Raw genomic sequence first — 21938 nt, 5'->3', positions numbered from 1 at the left:
CTACATTGGCCGACAAGGCAACAGACAGACATTATGCATAAAATTGCTGTGCTCTTCTCTCGGAAAAGGATATACATCTAAAACGCTTTATTTTGCGGACTTATACTTCGTTATTTTATGTTTCATTAAAAGTCTGGGTCGATCACCCCAGACGTGGATTAATAGCATTATTTACAGCGGACAGAAACTTTATTTATGATCATATTCCAAGATTCTCAAATCAACCCAAAACCTTACGTAATGCCAGTTTTGCTTCAGGAACCTGCCAGATCAAGAACCAATCAAAGAAGCCCATTTTGGGCGGACAATTTGAACGTTGCAAAGTACAGCTCGCTGATTGGTTAATAAACACGTCAGTCAGCCTACGGCTTTTCTCCAGTGTCGGTCGTATTTAAATTCCAGTGTTACATTTCCCTGAATTGGTAGTACATTATATTCAAGTTGTAATATATATGATGAGCTTATGTACTCAGATAAAACTGTTCTTGTAGACCAGAAGCAATTTCTATTCTCACGACACGCCCCCGCTGTGACGTCACTAAGTGGGCGTATATGTTAGCAACATCAACAAAAGAGAAAAAGGAGAAAGGAGTTTACGGACACCCAGAAGGAATACATCAGATATGTGGATCTAATTTGCCTTAACAGGTAAGGATCACTCCTGACTATTGATCGGAATTAGTAGTATTAGAGTAATACTGCGCGAATTTCCTCTTGGTTTCTTTCTCTATGTAAATCGACGGAGGATAAAAAAATAGGCAACAGTGGCATTTAGCAACATTTCCTGATAATGTATATTGTTCCAGGATAATAAACAGTAATTTCCTAACGGTTCGCGTGAATTATTACCCCGTTAACACTGTCTGGCTATTTTTCTTGTCTTCTTTTGGTATCTTGGCATCCTGCTCTGTCCGAGATACATTTTTTTAACCACGACAGTACGTATAAAAAATGGCATGCATATTATATAGGTGCTGTTCCATGATGTGTAAATGTATGTTTTTTTATGTGGTTTTTAACCGTGCAGGCTTTCTGTTTGGTTTGAGGACTGTGAAAAACATCCCCTCCCCCGCTCTTAAGAGAGGATTTTAAAGCTAGCTAGCTAGCTGTATTCGACGCTAGCACACTTGGTTACTGTCATTTAAATGTAACAAAAAATGAATAAAAATGATAAATATGTTTGTGTGGGATTAATCATCTAATTGGGCCATCAAAAAGCAGTTGTTTTTTTCCGTCGGGGGCAAAGAAGGCGTTTACCAGTGGAAATCTGACACCGTAGTCCAGCTGAGGGAAGTGGGCCGGGCTTGTATTGTACAGTAATGGTTCTCAGCCTGGGGGGTACACGTACAGATTAGTATTTTCATGTAAGGACATGTAAGGATGATTACAGATATACAGTAGTATGGCTTATCCCTTATAATTATACAACAAATAGAATAAAAACAAGATGCTTGTTTTTTTGTTGTAGTGAGAAGACAAGCCAGCTGAGACATGGATGCCTTCAAACTGATGAAGGAGCTGAGGGTGAATTATGACCAGGAGGTCTATTATCTCCCCAAGGAGACTGGCCTAAGTCTCATTGAGTCCACTAATCAGGTGAGTCCACACCATTTACTTATTTGTTTGGGACCACCATTCAGCATGTCTCTACAGGGGTAGAGAACCACAACTACAAAAAAAAACCACAAGAACCAACACAAAACTAACACTTAAGTTGGGTTGAATGGAGAGAAGCACATGATATTGTGATGGAGAGAGGATACAAATACCAATAAGAGAATGTGGGGTAGCCCATCTGCCCTTGAAACAGAGAATAGTATAAAATAGGTGCAAAACTGTTGCACAGTATATACGTATGTACATGTATTATTGATGTTGCCTATGTTGGACTACAATCGATATGTGGCATTGCGTTGAGGGGGGATAGATGACATCATCTAATTTGCATAGTTGGGCACGAAGCATCAGTGTGACTCCAGATGTTTTTGTGTATAGTACTAGTCTTGGTACCAGTCCCAAAAAGCTTGTCATATAAACTGATGGCATGTATTTTTATTTTTCTAGAAGGATGGGCGGATCTCTGCCAAGTGCAGAGATGCCAAAGTGGAGGACCTGTGGAGTCTGACCAGCTTCTTTGGCTACACCACGCAGACCTTCGTCCTGGCTGTAAACCTGCTGGACAGATTCTTGGCCATGATGAGGGTACACAGTCCTTACATTTTGATGGCTGCTTTTAACAGTCTGCGTTGTGTTCAATAGCGTGTCCTCCTTTTTTCAGATCCAACCGAAACACTTGTCCTGCGTCAGTCTCAGCTGTCTCCACTTGGCTGCAAAAGTGACGGAGGAGGAGTGCAACCTCACACCCACGGACGAGCTCATCCGCATCGGACAGTGCAGGTTCACCGTGTCCGACCTCGGCCGCATGGAGAAGATCATCACGGAGAAGCTGGACTTCACGTCCAAATGTGTCACTGCCTTAACCTTTCTGCACTTGTACCATCAGATCACGCTGTCTCACTCCACAGAGAGGTGAGAATGACCGCAAAATACTGTGAAACACTGTGGAACCCTGCATATTTGGGACTCGGCATTAGCAACACCGCTAATTTGCAGGTTTTGATAAAAACATTTCAAACTTGTCAAGAAACCCGCCATTTTGTGCATGTAAATCTCATTTCAACTTAATTGAGGAAGTATTCTTATATGCAGTGATACTTGATATTTACACCGTTACTCGGACATCACAAACCGACCATCCCTGCCTTGCTCACGGTGCAACCAAAAACCAAAACCGCTCCCAAATAGATGCTCACACACTAATATACATGCAAAACGCTACCATCTTATACGCATTTGTAACCCGCAAGGAATGCTGGGTAGCACACTGCATTTCCCCGACAGGAAGTGACCCAGCATGCCTTGTGGGTTATACATTAGTATAAACGATATTGTTTTGCATGAATATAAGAGTGTAAGCTTCTATTTAGATACTCGCAGTTACTCAGTTACCCAGCATGCCTTGTGGGTTATACATTAGTATAAACGATATTGTTTTGCATGAATATAAGAGTGTAAGCTTCTATTTAGATACTCGTAGATACTCAATCAGTTACCCAGCATGCCTTGTGGGTTATACATTAGTATAAACAATATTGTTTTGCATGAATATAAGAGTGTAAGCTTCTATTTAGATACTCGCAGTTACTCAGTTACCAAGCATGCCTTGTGGGTTATACATTAGTATAAACGATATTGTTTTGCATGAATATAGAAGTGTAAGCTTTTATTTAGATACTTGCAGATACTCAATTACTCAGTTACCCAGCATGCCTTGTGGGTTATACATTAGTATAAATGATATTGTTTTGCATGACTGAGTGTAAGCTTCTATTTACTCGCAGTTACTCAGTTACCCAGCATGCCTTGTGGGTTATACATTAGTATAAACGATATTGTTTTGCATGAATATAGAAGTGTAAGCTTTTATTTAGATACTCGCAGATACTCAATTTTTCACCATTTGGGGTGGTCCTCGAATGCAACACAGACTGCAGCTCCGTATCTGACACATCTGAAATGAAAAGGACACACACACAGATATAAATATCAAATAATAATAAAGACAAAATGAATATTGAATTGAACTTTTGAAACACTTGGCATATTTTGTGGACAGACTAGACATATTTTCTCTGCATGTTGAGCCTTTCTATGGCCGCAGACATGTCATCTGCAAATTCAACAGTCGGTCAACGTTTTTTGCTGCCAGCGTCTACAACGCCTCATTGTTTTTGCTGGCCGCTGCTTGTCCGCCGCACTCCGGGTTGTTTGTGTGCGTAGTTTTTGGGCCCGCTGCCAAACTATCAGACAGCTGCGTCTGGCTGAAGTGCACTGATAAGATTTGTTGCTGACGGCTGTTCACACTTGCATAACCACTCGTGGGTCACTTTGGGTTTTGCAGGAATATTTGTTTGTGCATTCGATTTGGATCTGTGATTATTATTATTATGGGTTTTTTTTTTTATTAAGATTAAGATATGCCTTTATTCGTCCCTCAGTGGGGAAATTTGTATTGCACAGCAGCAAGAGTACAGAGTCAGTTAAGCAGTACAAAATACACAATATAGAAAAATAAACTATATAAACAACCAAAGTATTAACAAAAATCAACAGTTTTTCCCAGAGTTATATACAATACAGTACGTAGATAATATGAAACGAGATGAGATATATAACCAGTCTATACACTGAGATCTTGTTAGAGAGTTAATATGAGGCATTATGGAAATACTATTATTATTGTGTGCAAATACTTAATACTTATAGGAAACATAGGACTGACCTTTGTGTGTCTGTGTGAATAGGAAGAAGATGCTTAGCTTGGAGAAGCTGGAGGCTCAGCTCAAAGCCTGTCTGTGCCGGATCTCCTTCTCCAAAGCGAAGGTAGGCATTCACAGCAGGGTTCAGTGTCACCGTCATTCCATTTCCTGCCCCCTGTCTTGGCTCACCGAATCGTCATTTGTTTGTCCACCCAGCCCTCCGTCCTAGCATTGTCTCTCTTGAGGCGGGAGATTGAAGCCATTCACTCTGAGGACATGCTGGAAATAGCTCGCCACATCCAGAGGCACCTGAAGGTAAGCAAACACTGCAGCAGGACTTCACTCTCACGGATGAAGGCGTAGCATGACGACGTCCCTGTCAATCAACTGTCATATGTCGGATAAATAGTTTATATATATGCTAGGTAAAAGCCAGGCTTTGGCTGTGCTTTGAAATAACGTTACTTGCATCATCGCACCCCCACGGGCAGCCGATCAGGTTTCAAACCTAAACACAGTGCTTGTTTTTTACCCTTGTGACCTAGAAAGAGAAACCACTCTGCAACGCAGCGGCGCATGGTGTATGCGGGCCAAACAGATTAACACTTTGGTGTCTTTGTTTGGTTTCAGATTGCAGACGCTGACCTCCTGCTGTGGCGCGGTCAAGTTGCCCAGTGTTTGTCGGACTACGACTCGCCAGAGTGCAGCAAACCCAATCACAGGAAACTGCAGTGGGTCGTGTCCCGCCGGACCGCCCAGAACCTCCACAGCAGCTACCGCAGTGTACCCGAACTACCCACCATCCCCGAGTGCTGCTGGGACGAGAGCGAGAGGTGAGGACACTTGATTTATGTCTCCTTGGGCCCTCGTTCCTACTTTAGCAATATCTGGACAACTAGTGGGTAGCGCACAGCTAGGAGACCAGGGTTCAATTCCACCCTCGGCCATCTCTGTGTGGAGTTTGAATGCATGAGTTTTCTCCGGATACTCCGGTTTCCAAAAACATGCTAGGTTAATTGGTGACTCCAAATTGTCCATAGGTATGAATGTGAGTGTGAATGGTTGTTTGTCTATATGTGCCCTGTGATTGGCTGGCCACCAGTCCAGGGTGTACCCCGCATCTCGCCCAAAGACAGCTGGGATAGGCTCCAGCACCCCACGCGACTCTCGTGAGGTGGAAAATGAATGAATGAATGGACGACTAAGATGCTAACGAGATAAAATATACACGGTGCCCCTAAGGCATGGGTGGCCAAGCTTTTTGCTTCGGGGGTGTCCATATATGGGTGGTCATCAAAGAGACATACTTAGTGTTATTTACAAGTGCCCACAAGTCATGCTGGGTAGTGATGACCTATGAACAATAAAACATCGAGTACATCGACTCCCCTCGCGACCTCCTCAACATATTCATATTCAACATGGGAGAGCGTACCAGATACCCAGCATGCCTTGCGGGTGTAATTTTGACTTGAGTTTGCCCCCCTAACGTATGGACATAAAACGTACATACCGTAATACAACAAAACAAGTTGGACTGAATTCATAGAAAAACAACAATGATCTGCCCGTTACTTAGCAACAATGTCTTACAGTCGTGGTTAAATGTCTTGAGTCACTCTGATTTGTCATGGGCTATAAAACGTCAACAAGCAAGCCTATGGGTTGGGTCGTATGAGGTGGTAGTCATGTGGTAGTCATGTGGCAGCACGTCCCGTCAAAAGGAAACCACCTCCTCAGTAACACTCCTCATGTGAAAACAAAAGAGAAACCCACGCTCAATCTTATTTTTTCTGTCAAAGTGAGTTGTTTTCGTTGCACTTGCATTCCAGGGCAACTGTTACAACACACATACTACGTAACACATACGTGACAGGCCCCGCCCTGTTGGGGGCCTCTCGTATCTCCTGGTGTTGCATGACAGGACGTTTGCGAGTCAGCGGTCACGTCCCACTGACTCCGGTTTCCGTGACGTCACACAAGGCTGCTTAAAGCCACACCGGATGGCTTGGGGAAGTTCCTACTGTTGGAATATGGACGTGGTGCCCATCACACATTAGTTATTGGCGATGGCCACACATACTTTTGGCACTAGCTCGGAAACACGTCATAATCAGTGAATGTAGCTCGTCTGTCTCTCTCATTTGGTTTGCAATGACTTTGCACTTTTAACTCATCAAACATGTTCCCTTTCGCTGACAGTGAGGACTCCTGCGAGGACATGATGAGTTCAGGCGAGGAGTCCCTCAGCAGCTCCCTGGGCAGCGACGCAGAAGGACCCTTCTTTCCGGAGCACCTCCGCCGCCAAAAACGCCGCCAATACCTCAACGCCTGATGCCTCCGCCAGCGACGTCTTTTAATTTATTTTCTAATAAGCTCCTGTACTCGACCTGAACGCACAACATGTGGCAGCTGAAGATATGCTTTTTTTTTTTTGTAGACGTGTCGTCGGTGCATGGTGCAATGTCGCATTCCAAGACAACTTGGTTAGGGTGCCACAACAACAACGGAAACCTTCCAGTTGTCTTTAGGAAGGTTGATTTGCCAAAGTATGGCATTTATTGAACAGAGAGTTGTGTTGACTGTTATTAATCCGTTTACTGATCCCAGAAGAAGAAGGCAGCTACAGTTGAGGTCATCTGGACATGATGCAAGTCTGCTCGGGTCTTGCTATGTACGTACGTCCACCTCACCGCAAGGATGTCAGATGAAAGCGGAACAAAAACATTTTTGGCAATACATCATGAATAATTTCCTGAAATTAATTTTTCAGCATTTGAATGGTAAAAGATGGAAAGGAGGATGTGACTAAACATCCAGCAACTGCAGCTGCTCTTCACCTTCCCGGTTTGTTTCATTTGCACACTTTAGAATTCAAGACTGAACGCATGACTTTGGGACGAACGTGTGACAAATGTCGATGAACATTTTTGTTGGGTTTCTTCCGAGGTTGCTCCTGCTCAAAGCAGGGTCAAAAAAAAAAAACATTGTTGAATAATCTGATGAGCGTGTTGTGTTTGTGCTAATGCGTGTGTTTGTACGAGTTAAAAGTTGCCAATTTTAAGATGTAGCTCTGACATTGTCCAAAAAGAATGTGAAAAAAAAGTACAAAAAAATATGTATAACACAAAAAATGCACACAAAAATGTAAATGATGTATAAAAAAATGTTAATAGTTTTTTGTAGATATTAAGTTAATTTATTATTTTGTCACTTGTGCGGGAAAAAATCTTATAAAAATATTATTTTTAAACTGTTATCTGTCTCTTTTCTTTTTATTTTGGTAATGTTCCACTGCAAATAAATGAAACTGAAAGATGCTGCACCTGCAATTGTTAAGGTTCGGCTACATTGGTGTCCAAAATGTGGACTGGGGTCCATTTGTAGCACTTTCAAAAAATACTGGCTTCATATATTTTTTAATACAAAATAAAAAATATCAATGTACACCCACACTGATTTTTCAGTGATAAAAGTGGACAGCAGTGCATCATCTATTTATCCCCAGCCTGCTACTGTATTCATTTTCATGTCATTTCCCACTGTCCTCACCTCCTGATGGCTCCAGTCTTTAGAATAACGTAGATTTGGACTTGCCTGATTTTGTACTCCGTTATCCGTGTTGGATCACACACTCAATAGAAAATCTGGCTATACTACATTTTGTTCAGGAATGCACATGTATTTACACATCTTCAGCATTCAGATGCAATTGCTACAGAAAGTACAGTACTACAGTTTTCCATAGAGGAGAGTTTCAGCCAACAGCAGCTCATATTGAGTCACGGCAACATGATGTACAAGATGACGCAAGTACTGATGTCAGGGTTGCAAAAGAGGCGGAACATTTACCATGGCATATTCATACGGATGTGTGTCAAAAATATTCACGTTCCATGACTAAGTTTTTGAAAAACACCTCCCAGCCTGCAACGCTGCAATTGTTTGTACAACTCGTGTAAATATGACGTAGGAGTACGATCCGTATTTTCTTTAAATCCTGTTTTGCCTGTTTAGTGTAGCTAGGAAGCTAAGATGTTGTGTTATGCTTTCTTTGCTTCAATAGTTTTTAGACGACTTACAACTGCTGGGTTATTTTTAGGACTCACCTTGAAGCCTGATAACTCAAGGTTACAAGGTTACATTTTTTCCCCCTAAATAAAGCATTTTCGAGCATAAAAATGAACTAATATCCAAGTATAAGGCACATTTAAAGACATAGCGATTATATGTAGTATTCTACACTAATCACTAGGTGTCAGTAATGTGACGGTAACGTTTGGTGAGACACACAAGCACCAGATTTGATCGCCTGAACAACAAGGCTTTTATTGCAGGCATAATCCCTAACATGGGCTACTGTTGCAGCTGACGTCACTTCCTGTCCGCCCACCACTTTGCTCCCCTAACAACAGAACACATTTACAGCAACACACATGAGTCTTGTCTTATTTTCTCTTTATTATATAAGAAAATATAGGGTTGTTATTTCATGTCTAGAGGGCTCTAATGTTAAAATATGTACTTTTATTCATACGTATTACAATGTAAATAAGGAGGCCACAATTAATTGCCATAAAGGAGAGATTACTCGGTACTGATTGCATGTTGTGTTGCACACGCACAGAGCCAATCAGAGCGAGGAGGAACAGCAGCATTTCTCCAACAACTACTTGCAATCCTGTTCTGTCCCAAGAGGCACAATGTTTGTTTTGTTGTTTCACTATAACCCCAACGTTGTTAAGGACATGAACCTGCATCAGACCTGCATCATGGTCGTAAGACAAACTGCAGTCTAGAGTCTAGGTGTGCCGAGGTGGAACTTTGATTCCAGACGTCAGACAATTACTCAGCTGTCAAACTACTCAATCCAGACGGTATGTAGAAGGTAACACCAGGTCCACCTGAACCTGATGAACTGCTGGCACCTAAAGTATCTGTAAATCTGTCCAAAGTGAGGTCTAGGGGACATTTGTTCAGATATCTTAGCAAATGACAGTGCTTTCAGAAGGACCCGCTGCTCGTTGAGAAGAGCATTATGGGCCTTCACGTTAGTCTCCGTATGTGTTCTATCAACAAGACCAGAAAAAGTCACTAAATTTGTCCTGAGTTGCTTTTTTGACAAAGATAACCTTAGGGGGGGTCTGAAAGTTGGTAACCCTCCTGCTACGTTTTCTTATTCTCTGAAGCAGAATTGCGGCACAACCAGCTACATTCACACAGTCCCATTAGAATGTGTTTATGAGCAAAAACAAACAGGTACCTTTAGATGTATTTCAAGAAATGAATGCATGGGAAAGACGGAAAGGAGTATTTTTTGGTTTTGTGCGTGTAAATGTAGCGTAGCATAGTGTGTGTGTGTGTGTGTGTGTCTTACAGCACTTATCAAGCCAAGAAGTCAAAGTGAATTATCAGTCCCCAGTTGAAACCAGCAGCATTATGAATTATTTGGACGTTCTTCGTCTTCCATATGCCACACATACATTTAAATTCAGGATTTTTAGTGTAACAAAAATGTGACTTGGTCCTACCAGAGTACAGCACTCCATCCTCTTCCACCACGTGATCATCTCAGGCACCAACCATGATTGGATCCTCTCCAAGATTAAATCCAGTGTTTGCTTGAAAATATAAAATGTGATTTTCCACTGCATATTAAGATCCCGTTGCAATGTCTTCAAGATGTCACAACGTCCTTGGAAACAGAAAAAAAAAGTCTGTACACGGATCCAACATCAAAACCCCATCCGTGCTTTCTTTTTCTTGGGTTGGGATAACTTCGACCACGGCCGCCCCAGTGAACTCTGGGAGGGGGGCAGATGCTGGGAGCTGTGGTGCTGCGATGAGTGGGCCATGGGTGGAAGTGAGTGGTCCTCGCCGCCCTCATCCAGGAAGTAGCTGTCATGCTGAAAGGGACCGTCCTGAACACAAGGCAGGGAGGAAGGAAGTAAGGCCGGTGGTCATTTCATGCATGATGCCAAGTCACCTCTTCCACATGTTAAAAGGAACATGCAACATGGGGGCAATTATTGACAGCCTGACCAATGAGTGACCAATGAGTGACCAATGAGTGGAAAGGGTGCTAAACAGTACGCGCTCACAAGTAAACATGCTAATACTTGCCGTGTCAGACTTCGAAAAAAGATATGAGAGGAAAGAGCGGCATAGGAACTTGTTGGCTCCAGAGTAAAGATATCAGGTAAGTTTACATGAAGTTACCATACACATATATTTATGTAAGTTCATCTTCAATACTAAAAAGGTCAGTCAGGATAATTCATAATGCCGCCTACAGAGAACATACTAACTCCTTATTTCTAAAATCACAAATACTTCAACTTGCTGATATAGTTCATCTTCAAACAGCTAAAATAATGCATAAGGCTAAAAATAACCAATTAGCTAAAAATGTCATCCAATACTTCTCTACAAGAGAGGAGAAATATGATCTCAGGGAAGAAGTACATTTGAAACACTTCTATGCTAGGACTACGTTAAAAAGCCATAGCATTTCAGTATGTGGAATCAAACTATGGAATGGATTGAGTAAGGACCTCAAACAATGCACAACGGTTTGCTAAATACAACGATGAAGAGCCTTGAACAGGGGTCTCTAATTCGCGACGCTAGTTTGAGGCCCCCACCTTGATACCAAAGTTTAATGTTGAAATGACAGCTTAAAGCTGTACGCACACCGGACACAATTAATTAATTATGATTTTGCCCCGCCCATACTGTTACCCTACCCTGTTACCCCGCCCTGTTTTGCTTTGGATTAGCAATGAAGCTAAAGGCTTATGACGCTGGGTACAAATAAATGCAGGAAATGATTTGGAATAAAACGGAAAATACACGTCAAGATAAAGCATCTCATCAAACATGTTGTTAAAGTTACCACGCTGCTCCCAGATGGAACTGAGTACGATGCTAACATGCTAATTGGGTCAAATTATTAAGTTTCATTAATGTTCATGATAAAGGTCAAATAACTTAATACTGTACATTTGAATCTGAAAAAAATAATTTCTCTACCAACTGTATGTGGTTTCTTACGTTTTTCTTATTTGCTGTTTTATTATTATTTTACTTATTACTGAATGATTGATTTATTGTATTTATTCTTAATTTGTTGTTTTTTTTATCTTGTTTTGTGTATAGAAAAATTAAAATTAAGATATTTGAGAACAGTGGAATTTTTTTATCAGATATTTTGGTGTGGAAAACCGGAACCAAAGTACTGAAAAAGTGTAGGGTATAGCAGAAGCAAAAGCATTGAAGATAGTTTTTTTTATTGATTTTTTTTTCCAGTTTTTAATAAATGCGTTTTTTTTTGTTTTTGTTTGAGACCCCTGGTCTTGAACCAGTCATGATGTGCTATATATATCACTATATTGACACTTACTATGGTACACATTATGTCATTGGATGGTCATATCACCTTGTACTTCGGTACGAGGTGCATTATTAAAAAAAACAAAAAAAAAGTATTATGGAAAGCAGGAAGTGAACAAATGTAACAGTTACTGATTGTAAAAGTACCAGATGGAGGGGTAGGATTTAATAAGCTCTGCTTCTTCCTACTCCTTTTGGACATGTGGAACTGTGAACTGATTATGGGATGCACTCAATTGTAATCTGATGTTGAAATGAAATAAAACCATTACCATTACCAAGAGTACTTGATGAACTTTTCTAATCTGAACTACTTTGATAGCCCACAATTCCCTCCAAATCTGGGAGACTCCTAATTGGCTATGGATGTGACGATGAAGGTAGCATATTCCAGCGTGTAGTTACCTGTGAGCCAAACAAAGAGCTGAGGTAGTCATCTCCGGGGCGTTTGCTCCTCCTCAGACTGGATGGGGTGAATTCAAGCTGGACGGTCTTCAGCTCAGTAAAGACTCTCGGGGTGCTGGGCGTACCCAGGTTATCTTGGGTATTTTTTCCATGTGGAGGCGTGGTGGTTGGCGTAGGGAATGTGGATTCTGTCAGCACGATGGTGGGTGTCCTGGATCTTGGCATCAAGTCCTCCGACTGAGAGAACATCTGGGCCTCTTCTGTATCCGAGCGCGCTCCCTGGCTGGCTCCCGAGGACCAGCCCGTGAAGTCGGAGTAATTATCCACATCCGACTGGTAGCTGACAGATGAAGTGAAACTTCCAGAAAGGTCAAGTCGTCGTCCGGCGGCCCATTTCGCTTCCCTCGCTCTCCTCCTCTTCTTCCTGAGAGCGTCCATCTTCTTGTCCTTGTTCAGGCCCAGCCGGTCTTCCCACCATGCTCGCCACATCTCCTCGCCCTGCCAGGAGAGCGTCAGGCGCTCGCTGAGCCCGTCTTTCCAAGCTTCAGTGTCCACCTGGTCTGGAAATGGCAGAATACCCGTAGAGTCTGATGGGGCGGAGCTTCTCACTAGGAGCGAACGGTTGGACATGCACGCCATCAGCTGGTGTCTCACGCTCGTCACCTCCTCAGATAATTCCTTCATTTTGTCCCTGGACAGGCGGAGGAGGCCACATGAGTTAAACGCCAAATGATGCTGATGTTGAGGGCGTGGCTTCTTTTTGTGGCTGATGTGCATCAGTTTCTGGAGCCAGTGTTTCCACAAGGAGACAGCCGCCTCACTGGGCTTCACTGGCGCCCGCTGGACGGGAGGGGTCACGTTGCTGGTTGTCTCCTGATTACCGTCTGGCTGCTCTGGATCATCAGCTTTATCGTTGGTCTCCTTCCCATCCTCTCCGTCTGGACCATCGTTGACTAGTACCTGGAGGTTCAACCTGCTCAGCTTATGGCCTTTCTCTTGTGTCTCCGACTCCTCAGATCCAGTTTCAGAGGAAGCATCATCTGGAAATTTCCTCTGTGGTGTTTCCGCAATGAAAGTGGGAAACACTGAATCCTGAGTTTGTCCGATGAAGTCCTCATCGCTGGATGTGTCAGGCACCGCCCACTGAGAATCTGCCTGTGCCAAATTGGGCGATGAAGAAGAATCTCTCCCTGATTTTGTGCCATTGTCCAACGTCCAGACTTTGGCACTTTGTTGAGGCTGGGGTTCGTCCTCAGAGGCAGGTGGTGGAGCGGGGTCTGACCGCTCAGGCTCAAGGATCTGGTAGAAAACATCCCCTGCCTCCGTTAGCTGGAGCACACAGAAGCACTCTGGACTTTGGACGCTGCCTTCACTCTCCTGGATACACGTCAGCCCTGGAAATAAATGTGACAATAGAAATACGTTTCAAAGTAGAATACTTTTAACGCCATTACTGTCAAAATTGGTTGTAGCTAAGCAGTGTGAAACAACAACAATAGCCGCGTTTACATGTGGAGTTTTCCTCTTTCCCAGTGGAATCTTTCCAAATGACTTTTCCAAAAATAGTGGTATACATGGAAAGGAATATTCCAATCTCTTGTCGACATGCGCCGCTATAATCAAACAGAAGATTCAGTGGGGCATGTGCAGTAAAGCGTAAACATCAACATCACATGATGCCGACTTCCCCAAGTTTTTCTTTCACTTGTTGGAATAACTCCGTATTGCCAGTTTTTCGTTCGTCCAATCTTGAAATTTTTGTTTGGATCAAAAACAAACTTACCGCAGCAGTCCAGTGCCGATTGCTAGCCTCTATTTTTAAAACTGAAGAACATCTGGATCTGCGTGTTACGTCATATCTGAGCATGCGCTGAAAGAACGCACCCGGGATAAATTTAAACAGGAAAAGATCAAATTCAATCTAGCTAATATTTTAGAATTAAACTCGGGACATGTTTTATATAGATATAAATACTTTTCAAAGAAAAACTGGACTTTTGAATAAAGTATAGAAGGGTGTAGATTCTGTTCCACAGATAGCGGTAATGCACACGAAAGCTGCTTGCCGACCGACAATAAAACAACAGAAGAAGAAAAACACGACAAAGAAGAACGCACCCTGACAACTTTCCATTTGAGCGGGTACAAGATACCTCAATCGGATTGGGGAAAGGAATATTCCACCCCTGTGAATCCGATTATATGTTCATTCGGATTGGCACTTTTCTTTCGGAATGAGGGGTATACAAAGGTTCAATTCTTTCCTTTTGAACAAATAAACTGAATGCAATTGGAATATTTGGGTCCGTGTATATGTGGCTAGTGACATGACTAATGTCTAGTTACACAGTGACTTCCTGTCCTTAACATTGTTACACCAAAGAACTATGTTACTGGCGTAGTGACACCTCGCCACTCCAGACCGTCAACCGCAGTGCGTCATTGCAGCTCTCACAAAGCCTCAGGCCACCACCGAATGGTAAAGCTACATTATTGGAGCTGCCACTACCGCTGCTGTGTTTACATTTTTGGGTTTGGATAAATTAACCCTATAAATTACATTCTCTGATTTTATAGCTTTGCAATGCACACATAAGGTTTGTGGACGATGGGTAAAATTCCAAAAGTAGTGCAGTTTTCCTTTAAAAAGCCATTTCTATTCTTTTTCAAGTCTGTATTAGCACACACACACACACACACACAAAGTGTGACAGTGTCCCATCCATACCTGCAGCAGGGGAAGACAGTCTGCTAGCCGCCGTGTCCATGCGGTGTGGGATCTGGACAGGAAGATGTTTGAGGCTGTCACAAGGCCGAAGTAGAGCTTGAGGAGGACCATGACTGACACATGCCTCTAATCTGCCTCCTGCAGATGCAAACATACGATATGTTCAAAATAACCTCACCTAATAAATACCCCAGAAACCCCAACAGTTTATAACTCCAGTTTAAGGCAAACCTGAGTATTGCAGCAGTGTGATTTCCTGAGAACTCTGGGAACCCAGAAAAACCTTAGTGGTTCTACCGCCACCTCCGGTTGGATCGGGTGAGGACACCCCGGGAAGGACGTGACAGAACATGGGTGGGAACTGCATCATGTGATCCAGCTTCAGCATGGGCAGGCACGGGAATCGCTCGTCCATGATGTAGGCCGAGTGCTAGGAGAAGAATTGTAAATGAGCTTTCGCTTTTATAATGTTTTCTACGTTGCCGGGTCCCGCCTGTGCCACCTCAAAGGTTGGGGTGGGTACAGACTTCCTGTCCAGTCATTCTTCTCTGCAGGGAACACATCCATAGCAACACATGCACACCGGTCTTATTTGTGTATTGAATGGCTTATGGCCTCTTATTATGTCTACTATATTGGATAATACAGGTACCTGAGTTGTGAAGATATGGTGAAAGGGGTGGGAGCCTCCTAGGTATCTGCAGAAGATCAGTCTCTCCCCACTCCGACACTCTATGGTGTTGCTGATGCGAAACAGAGTGTGGATGGAGGCGGGACTCACCTGGAGAGACAGAACAAGTCAGATGAAGAGCAGGGATGTGGGCAACAGGGACCATAGGCGGGTCAAGGTTAACCAATAACATCGCTTGTTAGTAGGGATGATCAATAATATCATATTGGCCGATATTGGTATAAATATTTGATATTAATTCATATCCGTATCAGGTTTTCTGCCGACAAGGACATATATATAAGGTTTTGCATTCTGTTTGTACAATAAATATGTAATCTACATTAGGCAGCTTACTAGGAAGGGAACATCCTAGGACCACCTGTACATATATTTATATTTCCATCCAACAAAAAACATTTGTTTTACTATAAAAGCTGTTATACTATAAAAGCAATCTTCACTCGCTAAATGTACTGCAAAAAAGGTCAGTAAGGATAATTCATAATGCCGCCTACTAATTTATTTCTAAATTTCTAAAAATCACAAATACTTCAACTTGCTGATATAGTTCATCTTCAAACAGCTAAAATAATGCATAAGGCTAAAAATAACCAATTAGCTAAAAATGTCATCCAATACTTCTCTAGAGAGGAGAAATATGATCTCAGGGAAGAAGTACATTTGAAACACTTCTATGCTAGGACTACGTTAAAAAGCCATAGCATTTCAGGGACTATGGCTTTTTTAATACAGGGACCATAGGCGGGTCAAGGACAACCAATAACATCGCTTGCTAGTAGGGATGTCCAATAATATCATATTGGCCGATATTGGTATAAATATTTGATATTAATTCATATCTGTGTCAGGTTTTCTGCCGACAAGGACAGGTTTTGCATTCTGTACTTCAGTACAAGGTACATTATTAAAAAAAAAACAAACAAACTCAAACTGTATTATGGAAAGCAGGAAGTGAACAAATGTAACAGTTACTGATTGTAAAAGTACCAGATGGAGTGGTAGGATTTAATAAGCTCTGCTTCTTCCTACTCCTTTTGGACATGTGGAACTGTGAACTGATTATGGGATGCACTCAATTGTAATCTGATGCATGTTCAAATGAAATAAAACCATTACCATTACCAACATTTAAAATGATATTATTTCATCAACACCAAACGTTATTCACTCTCACCCTGATATCACACAGCTCGGCACCAGTCCTGTCAGCGTACAACACCACTCGAGGGTGAGCAGAGAACTCGCACCATCGCCATGACGACTTGGCATTAAAGTACAGGTTGCCATCATCGTCATGAATCTTCTGGATCCTATCGGGGCAGAAAAATAAAATCAGCTCAATACAAGATCGACAAAGCCACAAGTAATTCCTCACCCTTTCCCAACAGTCCACAGGTGAGCTGATCCACTTTCACTGGCCACCAGAACTTCACCTAAAACGTGAGGACTAAATCACACAGCAAAGGTTAGAGTGGATTCCTGGCTGGTGTCAAGATGGACTCACCTGACGCTGACACAGGTGGCGGCCTCTCTAGTGTTCACGACTTGCAGCAATTGTGGTTCGTTTCTCTCGCTGCATCTCCAAATGCCACACAGGTGATCGGATCTCACTGCCACGCAACCTGCAGACCCACACAGATTACAAAACACAACTGTGCCCCCCCACCTCAATGACATTTTTGTAAATGACATCCATTCCTTACATTCATTCAACAGAGATGCAGAGCTTATTTGTCTGATTGGACCTTTCAGTTGGAAGCTGAATGGTTTGCTGAGGCTGGAGTTGACAGAGAATCCTCGGTCTCTACGGTGCTCTAGCTCCACCGTGTGGAAGTCTGATGTACTGCTTTAAGGACCATCAAACACGCATCCTGACAAGACTGTCACCTCATACAATCTGTAATCTACGTTAGGCAGCTTACTAGGAAGGGAACATCCTAGAACCACCTGTACATATATTTATATTTCCATCCAACAAAAACATTTGTTTTACTATAAAAGCTGTTATACTATAAAAGCAATCTTCACTCCCTAAATGTACTGCAAAAAAGGTCAGTAAGGATAATTCATAATGCCGCCTACAGAGAACATACTAACTCCTTATTTCTAAAATCACAAATACTTCAACTTGCTGATATAGTTCATCTTCAAACAGCTAAAATAATGCATAAGGCTAAAAACAACCATTCATTCATTCATTCATTTTCTACCGCTTTTTCCAATTAGCTAAAAATGTCATCCAATACTTCTCTACAAGAGAGGAGAAATATGATCTCAGGGAAGAAGTACATTTGAAACACTTCTATGCTAGGACTACGTTATGCTAGCCATAGCATTTCAGTATGTGGAATCAAACTATGGAATGGATTGAGTAAGGACCTCAAACAATGCACGACGATGAGCCAATTCAAGAAACAATACAAGCAGTTGATGTTTGCTAAATACAAGGATGAAGAGTCTTGAACCAGTACCTCGTACCAAAGTACGAGGTACATTATAAAAAAAAAAAAAAAAAACCTTAAACTGCATTATGGAAAGCAGGAAGTGAACAAATGTAACAGTTACTGATTGTAAAAGTACCAGATGGAGGGGTAGGATTTAATAAGCTTTGCTTCTTCCTACTCCTTTTGGACATGTGGAACTGTGAACTGATTATGTGATGCATTCAATTGTAATCTGATACCGCATAAAGGACCATCAAACATGCATCCTGACAAGACTGTCACCTCATACAAGAACAGCAGCACAGCAGTGTTGGATAGACTTGTGGAGGTCGGTGTAAATTCTTAGTATGTGTGTATTAGTGGAAAGTAGGGGTTCTATTACCAACCACATGGATTAAATGTACATGTTTAAATTTACTTAAAATGAATGCTATTGGCCAAGGGTGTCATAGAAGGGGGAAAGGTTACAACAAAGATTTGGGGGGTAGGATACTGAGGCGGTCTCGTCCTTGGTTTCCAGGGTAGATGAGGCAGCCTCGCTGAAAGCTCCCACTATGAGAAAAGGGGATGAAGTCAAGAGCGCCCCCTGTGGCTGCTTCAGAAAACAACAGGCTGTCTCTTTGCTCCGTCAGCTCCTCGTACAACAGAGAGCCCAGCAGCTCGACCGGCACATTTGGCAAGGCATCTGACAGCAGGGCACTGTACGCCTGCACTGACCTGGAGGAATACGACTGGTGGCATCTGAAAAGGTGATGTCATTAATCAGTCAAGTGTTTTTTTCTTTTGATTCACATTAAGTTTGTGAATTTGGACACTCACATTGGCAAATTCAGCATGTTGATGAAGCGTTTTATTTTCCGGGGGGGACCAGCATTTCTTTGTTGATGCTGTAATACAGGCAGGCGCAACATAACGTTGTGTAACTTCCTCCATCCAAATAATAATAATATATTCACCTTCATGTCACCAAACAAAACAAGTGGGAGTGACTTATGTCAAACTGTGTACTAGTTCGCTATTTGCTTTATATCAACTGCAGAGGTTGATGAAGGAGGAACCATGCACAATCCTTATCAGAAACATGAACACGTTTCTATTTCCTGCGAGGTATAAAGATAAACAAACAGCTAAAAAGAGGCAGGTAATTATTTAACGTAATGGAACACACCTATATTCCGTTTGCTTAGAAAGCCCGCTATTAAAACACCTCCAAAAGGGTTTAAATTAGTAACACATTCATGATAACATGCCTTACTTACAGTATTATGGTCCTTTTAAGCATTACCAGAACTTCCTGCCTAGAAGTTCACATAGCAACATTTCCAAATTCAAAAACAAAAACACAGCAAGGTGTCACTTTGCTAGTTCCATAGTTCTTCAGTGTAACAATGTAGCTTGGTTGATACGCAGATCACCTGGTCTAAATGCAGTCTTGGTGGCAGTTTTGGGAGGTTTTTTCCAAACGGTTTTATCAGCGGAATAATTACATCCCATCACCTGCCTCTGTTGGCTTGAGCCTCCCTGGTTGTTTTTGAACATCCTACCTCAGTCCAAAAAGTTTCTTTCTAGGGTGAAGGCAAAACTTACCCCTTTCGGTCCCTTTTTCAAATAGATATGGTCGCCCAGAATTTCAGTCATGCACCCAAAAGCGTCTTGGCAATGATCAATGAAGAAGTTCTGCATCTATACACACACAAATTTTTTTTTGTTAAGAAAAGTTGAAAAAAAGCGCTCATGAAGAAACATGTAGGAGCCAAGACCTGGAGTTGGACCTAAGTACACACTCACATGCTCAGTGAAGTCCTGCGGATCGGGAGGAGCTGAATACCAAAGGAAAGCTGAAAATTTAACATAAAAAACAAATAATATAAGAACTCTACCTGCCTTTCATTGGTGTCAAACCATCATTTGCAGTGGTTATGATATTGATAGTCATAATAACATTAGTAGATAGACTTTGGTAAATTGCTATCATTAGCTCACAAACAAAACTAGCAATAATGATGGTCAACAATACCACAACACATGCAAACTGATTTGATTTGTGCAATTCCACCCTCGGCCATCTCTGTGTGGAGTTTGCATGTTCTCCCCGTGCATGTGTGGGTTTTCTCCGAGGTACTCCGGTTTCCTCCCACATTCCAAAAACATGCTAGTTTAATTAGTGACTCCAAATTGTCCATAGGTATGAATGTGAGTGTGAATGGTTGTTTGTCTATATGTGCCCTGTGATTGGCTGGCGACCAGTCCAGGGTGTACCCCGCCTTTTGCCCGAAGACAGCTGGGATGGGCTCCAGCATCCCCGCAGCCCTCGTGAGGATAAGCGGTAGAAAATTAATGAATGAATTAATGAACACAACTACCGTAATATGATGCTTACATGGGGGCGGGCCTATTTTTTGACCTGTGGCATGGATTGCTAGTGAATGGCTAGTTTGTTGTCATCTTCTAACTTGCATAATACAGCAAGGATGTATGTGCATGTCTTTATTTTCCTTCTGTGGCTTCTTTTGTGAGTATGGTGGAAGCCATCAAAGTAACGACACATCTAGCAACCTGCCGTGCGTTTTGATTTAGTGGATTATTTTGGAGTCCACTGATGTTATTATATAAAAGGTGACAGTTATCACCTACAACTGGCGAGGAGGAGCGATCGCTTAAGTCGTGAATAGGAGAAGCAAACACAGCTGTCAGTTACTTACATTTTTTGGGGTTGAAGAGTGGAATTGGTACCGGCTCGGTGTGATGCAATATCTCCCCTTTAACATGATGTCTGGGTGTAAAGGTCCAGTTGTTTTGTGATCCAGAACCGCCCTGAAACCATGACAGGAAACAAAAAAAACACACATTATAATGGAAACAATCAACACTCCAATAGTCAAAAAGACTTTTCCTATCTTAGGTACAGCTGTCAATATAGAATGCAGTGCAACAAGAATGACAACAATACCTAGCAGTGTTAGCTGCTACTTTAAAGTAATTCCGACAACTCACACGATGACATTAAAAGAATTAGCGTGCAATGCTTACAGTAGTTTCCATGTAAGGCTTTCAACATTGAAATAAACATTAGCAGAGACCTACCTTAAGTCTGACCCGATCATAGCTGCCCCAATGTCCAGCACAGTGTTTCAGCGTCGAGTCTGCTGGTCCACAGTTGTAGAATGAAGAGAAAAGCTGCCGGGGGAACTCGTAGTCCATTTTTGTTTAAATTATTACAAAGACATCCGGTGGTCCCTCGGTGTCCCAGGGAACAAGTCTGGACATGTTGGTCCTCAGACTCAACTAAAGCTATATACAGTAAACAAGCTTTCCCCCCCTTCGAATTGTCATGACATGTCGTCAGTCTATTACGGTACACAAATTATATATTTAAAAAAAACCCAACCGTTTCAACTGCTTCAATATTGTCTGAAATTCCGTGAAGCATGGTCAGCGCGTGTGCGTTTAGGAACTTATCCGGAACCGGTTCCTCTCCACTTCCGGTTCAAACATTCTTTCCACTCACGCACTTCCGTACTTACACTTTAAGTATACTATGACTGCGTACTTAATTCCAGCGGCGTGAATTTTTGACGGCGGAGTACTGTCTCAAACCGTAACCGTCATGGCGCACTTACCGGAAATGACGATCATAACACCATCTCCTAGTGTTTTTTGTTTTTTTAAATTGAACGTAAAAAGTAAAAAAAACAATAATGTATACAGAAATAGCACCCAATAGAATAAATACTCGTAAATTAGGCGCTATCGCTGTACATCTACCATTTGGGGCGTATTGAGTGCAACATCCGGGCTGCGTTTTAGTAAAATGAAGTGTGCTGGCTTACAGTTTCTATCTGTAATGGACATATTTGTAAATACCCACATTGTCTGCGTTTAATAACCAATACGTATTTCCTTCATGTCCATACTAACACCTTTTTTAGTTTACATTTAAAATGCCTTTCATTCCT

At 42.1% G+C, this 21938-nt stretch overlaps 2 protein-coding genes across 7 annotated transcripts; one reads left to right on the top strand and one right to left on the bottom strand.

Annotated features, from left to right (window-relative positions):
• The first annotated feature begins 514 nt into the window (after nucleotides 1–514).
• On the top strand, nucleotides 515–7576 carry ccng2 (cyclin G2). 2 transcript variants are annotated; one of them, XM_058054981.2, is made up of 8 exons: nucleotides 515–648; nucleotides 1469–1596; nucleotides 2068–2202; nucleotides 2279–2529; nucleotides 4365–4443; nucleotides 4536–4634; nucleotides 4950–5152; nucleotides 6522–7576. In XM_058054981.2, exons 2-8 carry the CDS (start codon nucleotides 1492–1494, stop codon nucleotides 6652–6654), a joined length of 1005 nt encoding a protein of 334 aa, XP_057910964.2. In that variant the 5' UTR covers nucleotides 515–648; nucleotides 1469–1491; the 3' UTR covers nucleotides 6655–7576. The 2 variants fall into 2 exon arrangements, with proteins under 2 accessions (XP_057910964.2, XP_057910948.2); XM_058054965.2 differs by having other exon boundaries at nucleotides 2065–2202.
• On the bottom strand, nucleotides 3452–21566 carry taf1c (TATA-box binding protein associated factor, RNA polymerase I subunit C). 5 transcript variants are annotated; one of them, XR_013629290.1, is made up of 17 exons: nucleotides 21067–21566; nucleotides 20685–20796; nucleotides 19771–19820; nucleotides 19570–19665; nucleotides 18802–18869; nucleotides 18476–18723; nucleotides 17242–17373; nucleotides 17043–17160; nucleotides 16914–16985; nucleotides 16713–16848; nucleotides 15497–15625; nucleotides 15076–15274; nucleotides 14845–14982; nucleotides 12117–13510; nucleotides 9851–10240; nucleotides 4343–4628; nucleotides 3452–3571 (listed from the first exon to the last, which is right to left on the bottom strand). XR_013629290.1 is itself a non-coding variant. In XM_058054889.2 (15 exons), the coding sequence occupies exons 1-15, from the start codon at nucleotides 21181–21183 to the stop codon at nucleotides 10055–10057; spliced, it is 3195 nt and encodes a 1064-aa protein (XP_057910872.2). In that variant the 5' UTR covers nucleotides 21184–21566; the 3' UTR covers nucleotides 8975–10054. The 5 variants fall into 5 exon arrangements, 2 of the variants coding, with proteins under 2 accessions (XP_057910872.2, XP_057910903.2); XR_009120052.2 differs by lacking the exon at nucleotides 4343–4628 and having other exon boundaries at nucleotides 3523–3571; XR_013629291.1 differs by lacking the exon at nucleotides 3452–3571 and having other exon boundaries at nucleotides 4322–4628.
• Between the last annotated feature and the right edge of the window lie 372 nt (nucleotides 21567–21938).

This window comes from Doryrhamphus excisus, linkage group LG10 (genome assembly GCF_037039965.1).
Source record: "Doryrhamphus excisus strain RoL-2023G ecotype Guam linkage group LG10, RoL_Dexc_Guam_v1.1, whole genome shotgun sequence".
Taxonomy (NCBI): domain Eukaryota; kingdom Metazoa; phylum Chordata; class Actinopteri; order Syngnathiformes; family Syngnathidae; genus Doryrhamphus; species Doryrhamphus excisus.
This window is presented reverse-complemented; position numbering and strand designations above follow the sequence as displayed.

Bases quoted from the DNA above. Each gene is read 5' to 3' on its own strand.
- ccng2 (XM_058054965.2), top strand. From the start codon at position 1,492: ATGGATGCCTTCAAACTGATGAAGGAGCTGAGGGTGAATTATGACCAG. The intron at 2,530-4,364 runs GTGAGAATGACC...CTGTGTGAATAG, and splicing joins CTGTCTCACTCCACAGAGAG to GAAGAAGATGCTTAGCTTGG. The intron at 4,444-4,535 runs GTAGGCATTCAC...TTGTCCACCCAG, and splicing joins TCTCCTTCTCCAAAGCGAAG to CCCTCCGTCCTAGCATTGTC.
- taf1c (XM_058054889.2), bottom strand. From the start codon at position 21,183: ATGGACTACGAGTTCCCCCGGCAGCTTTTCTCTTCATTCTACAACTGT. The intron at 15,626-16,712 runs GTGAGAGTGAAT...CTGTCTCTCCAG, and splicing joins CCGAGCTGTGTGATATCAGG to GTGAGTCCCGCCTCCATCCA. The intron at 15,275-15,496 runs GTACCTGTATTA...TTCTTCTCCTAG, and splicing joins ACCATATCTTCACAACTCAG to CACTCGGCCTACATCATGGA.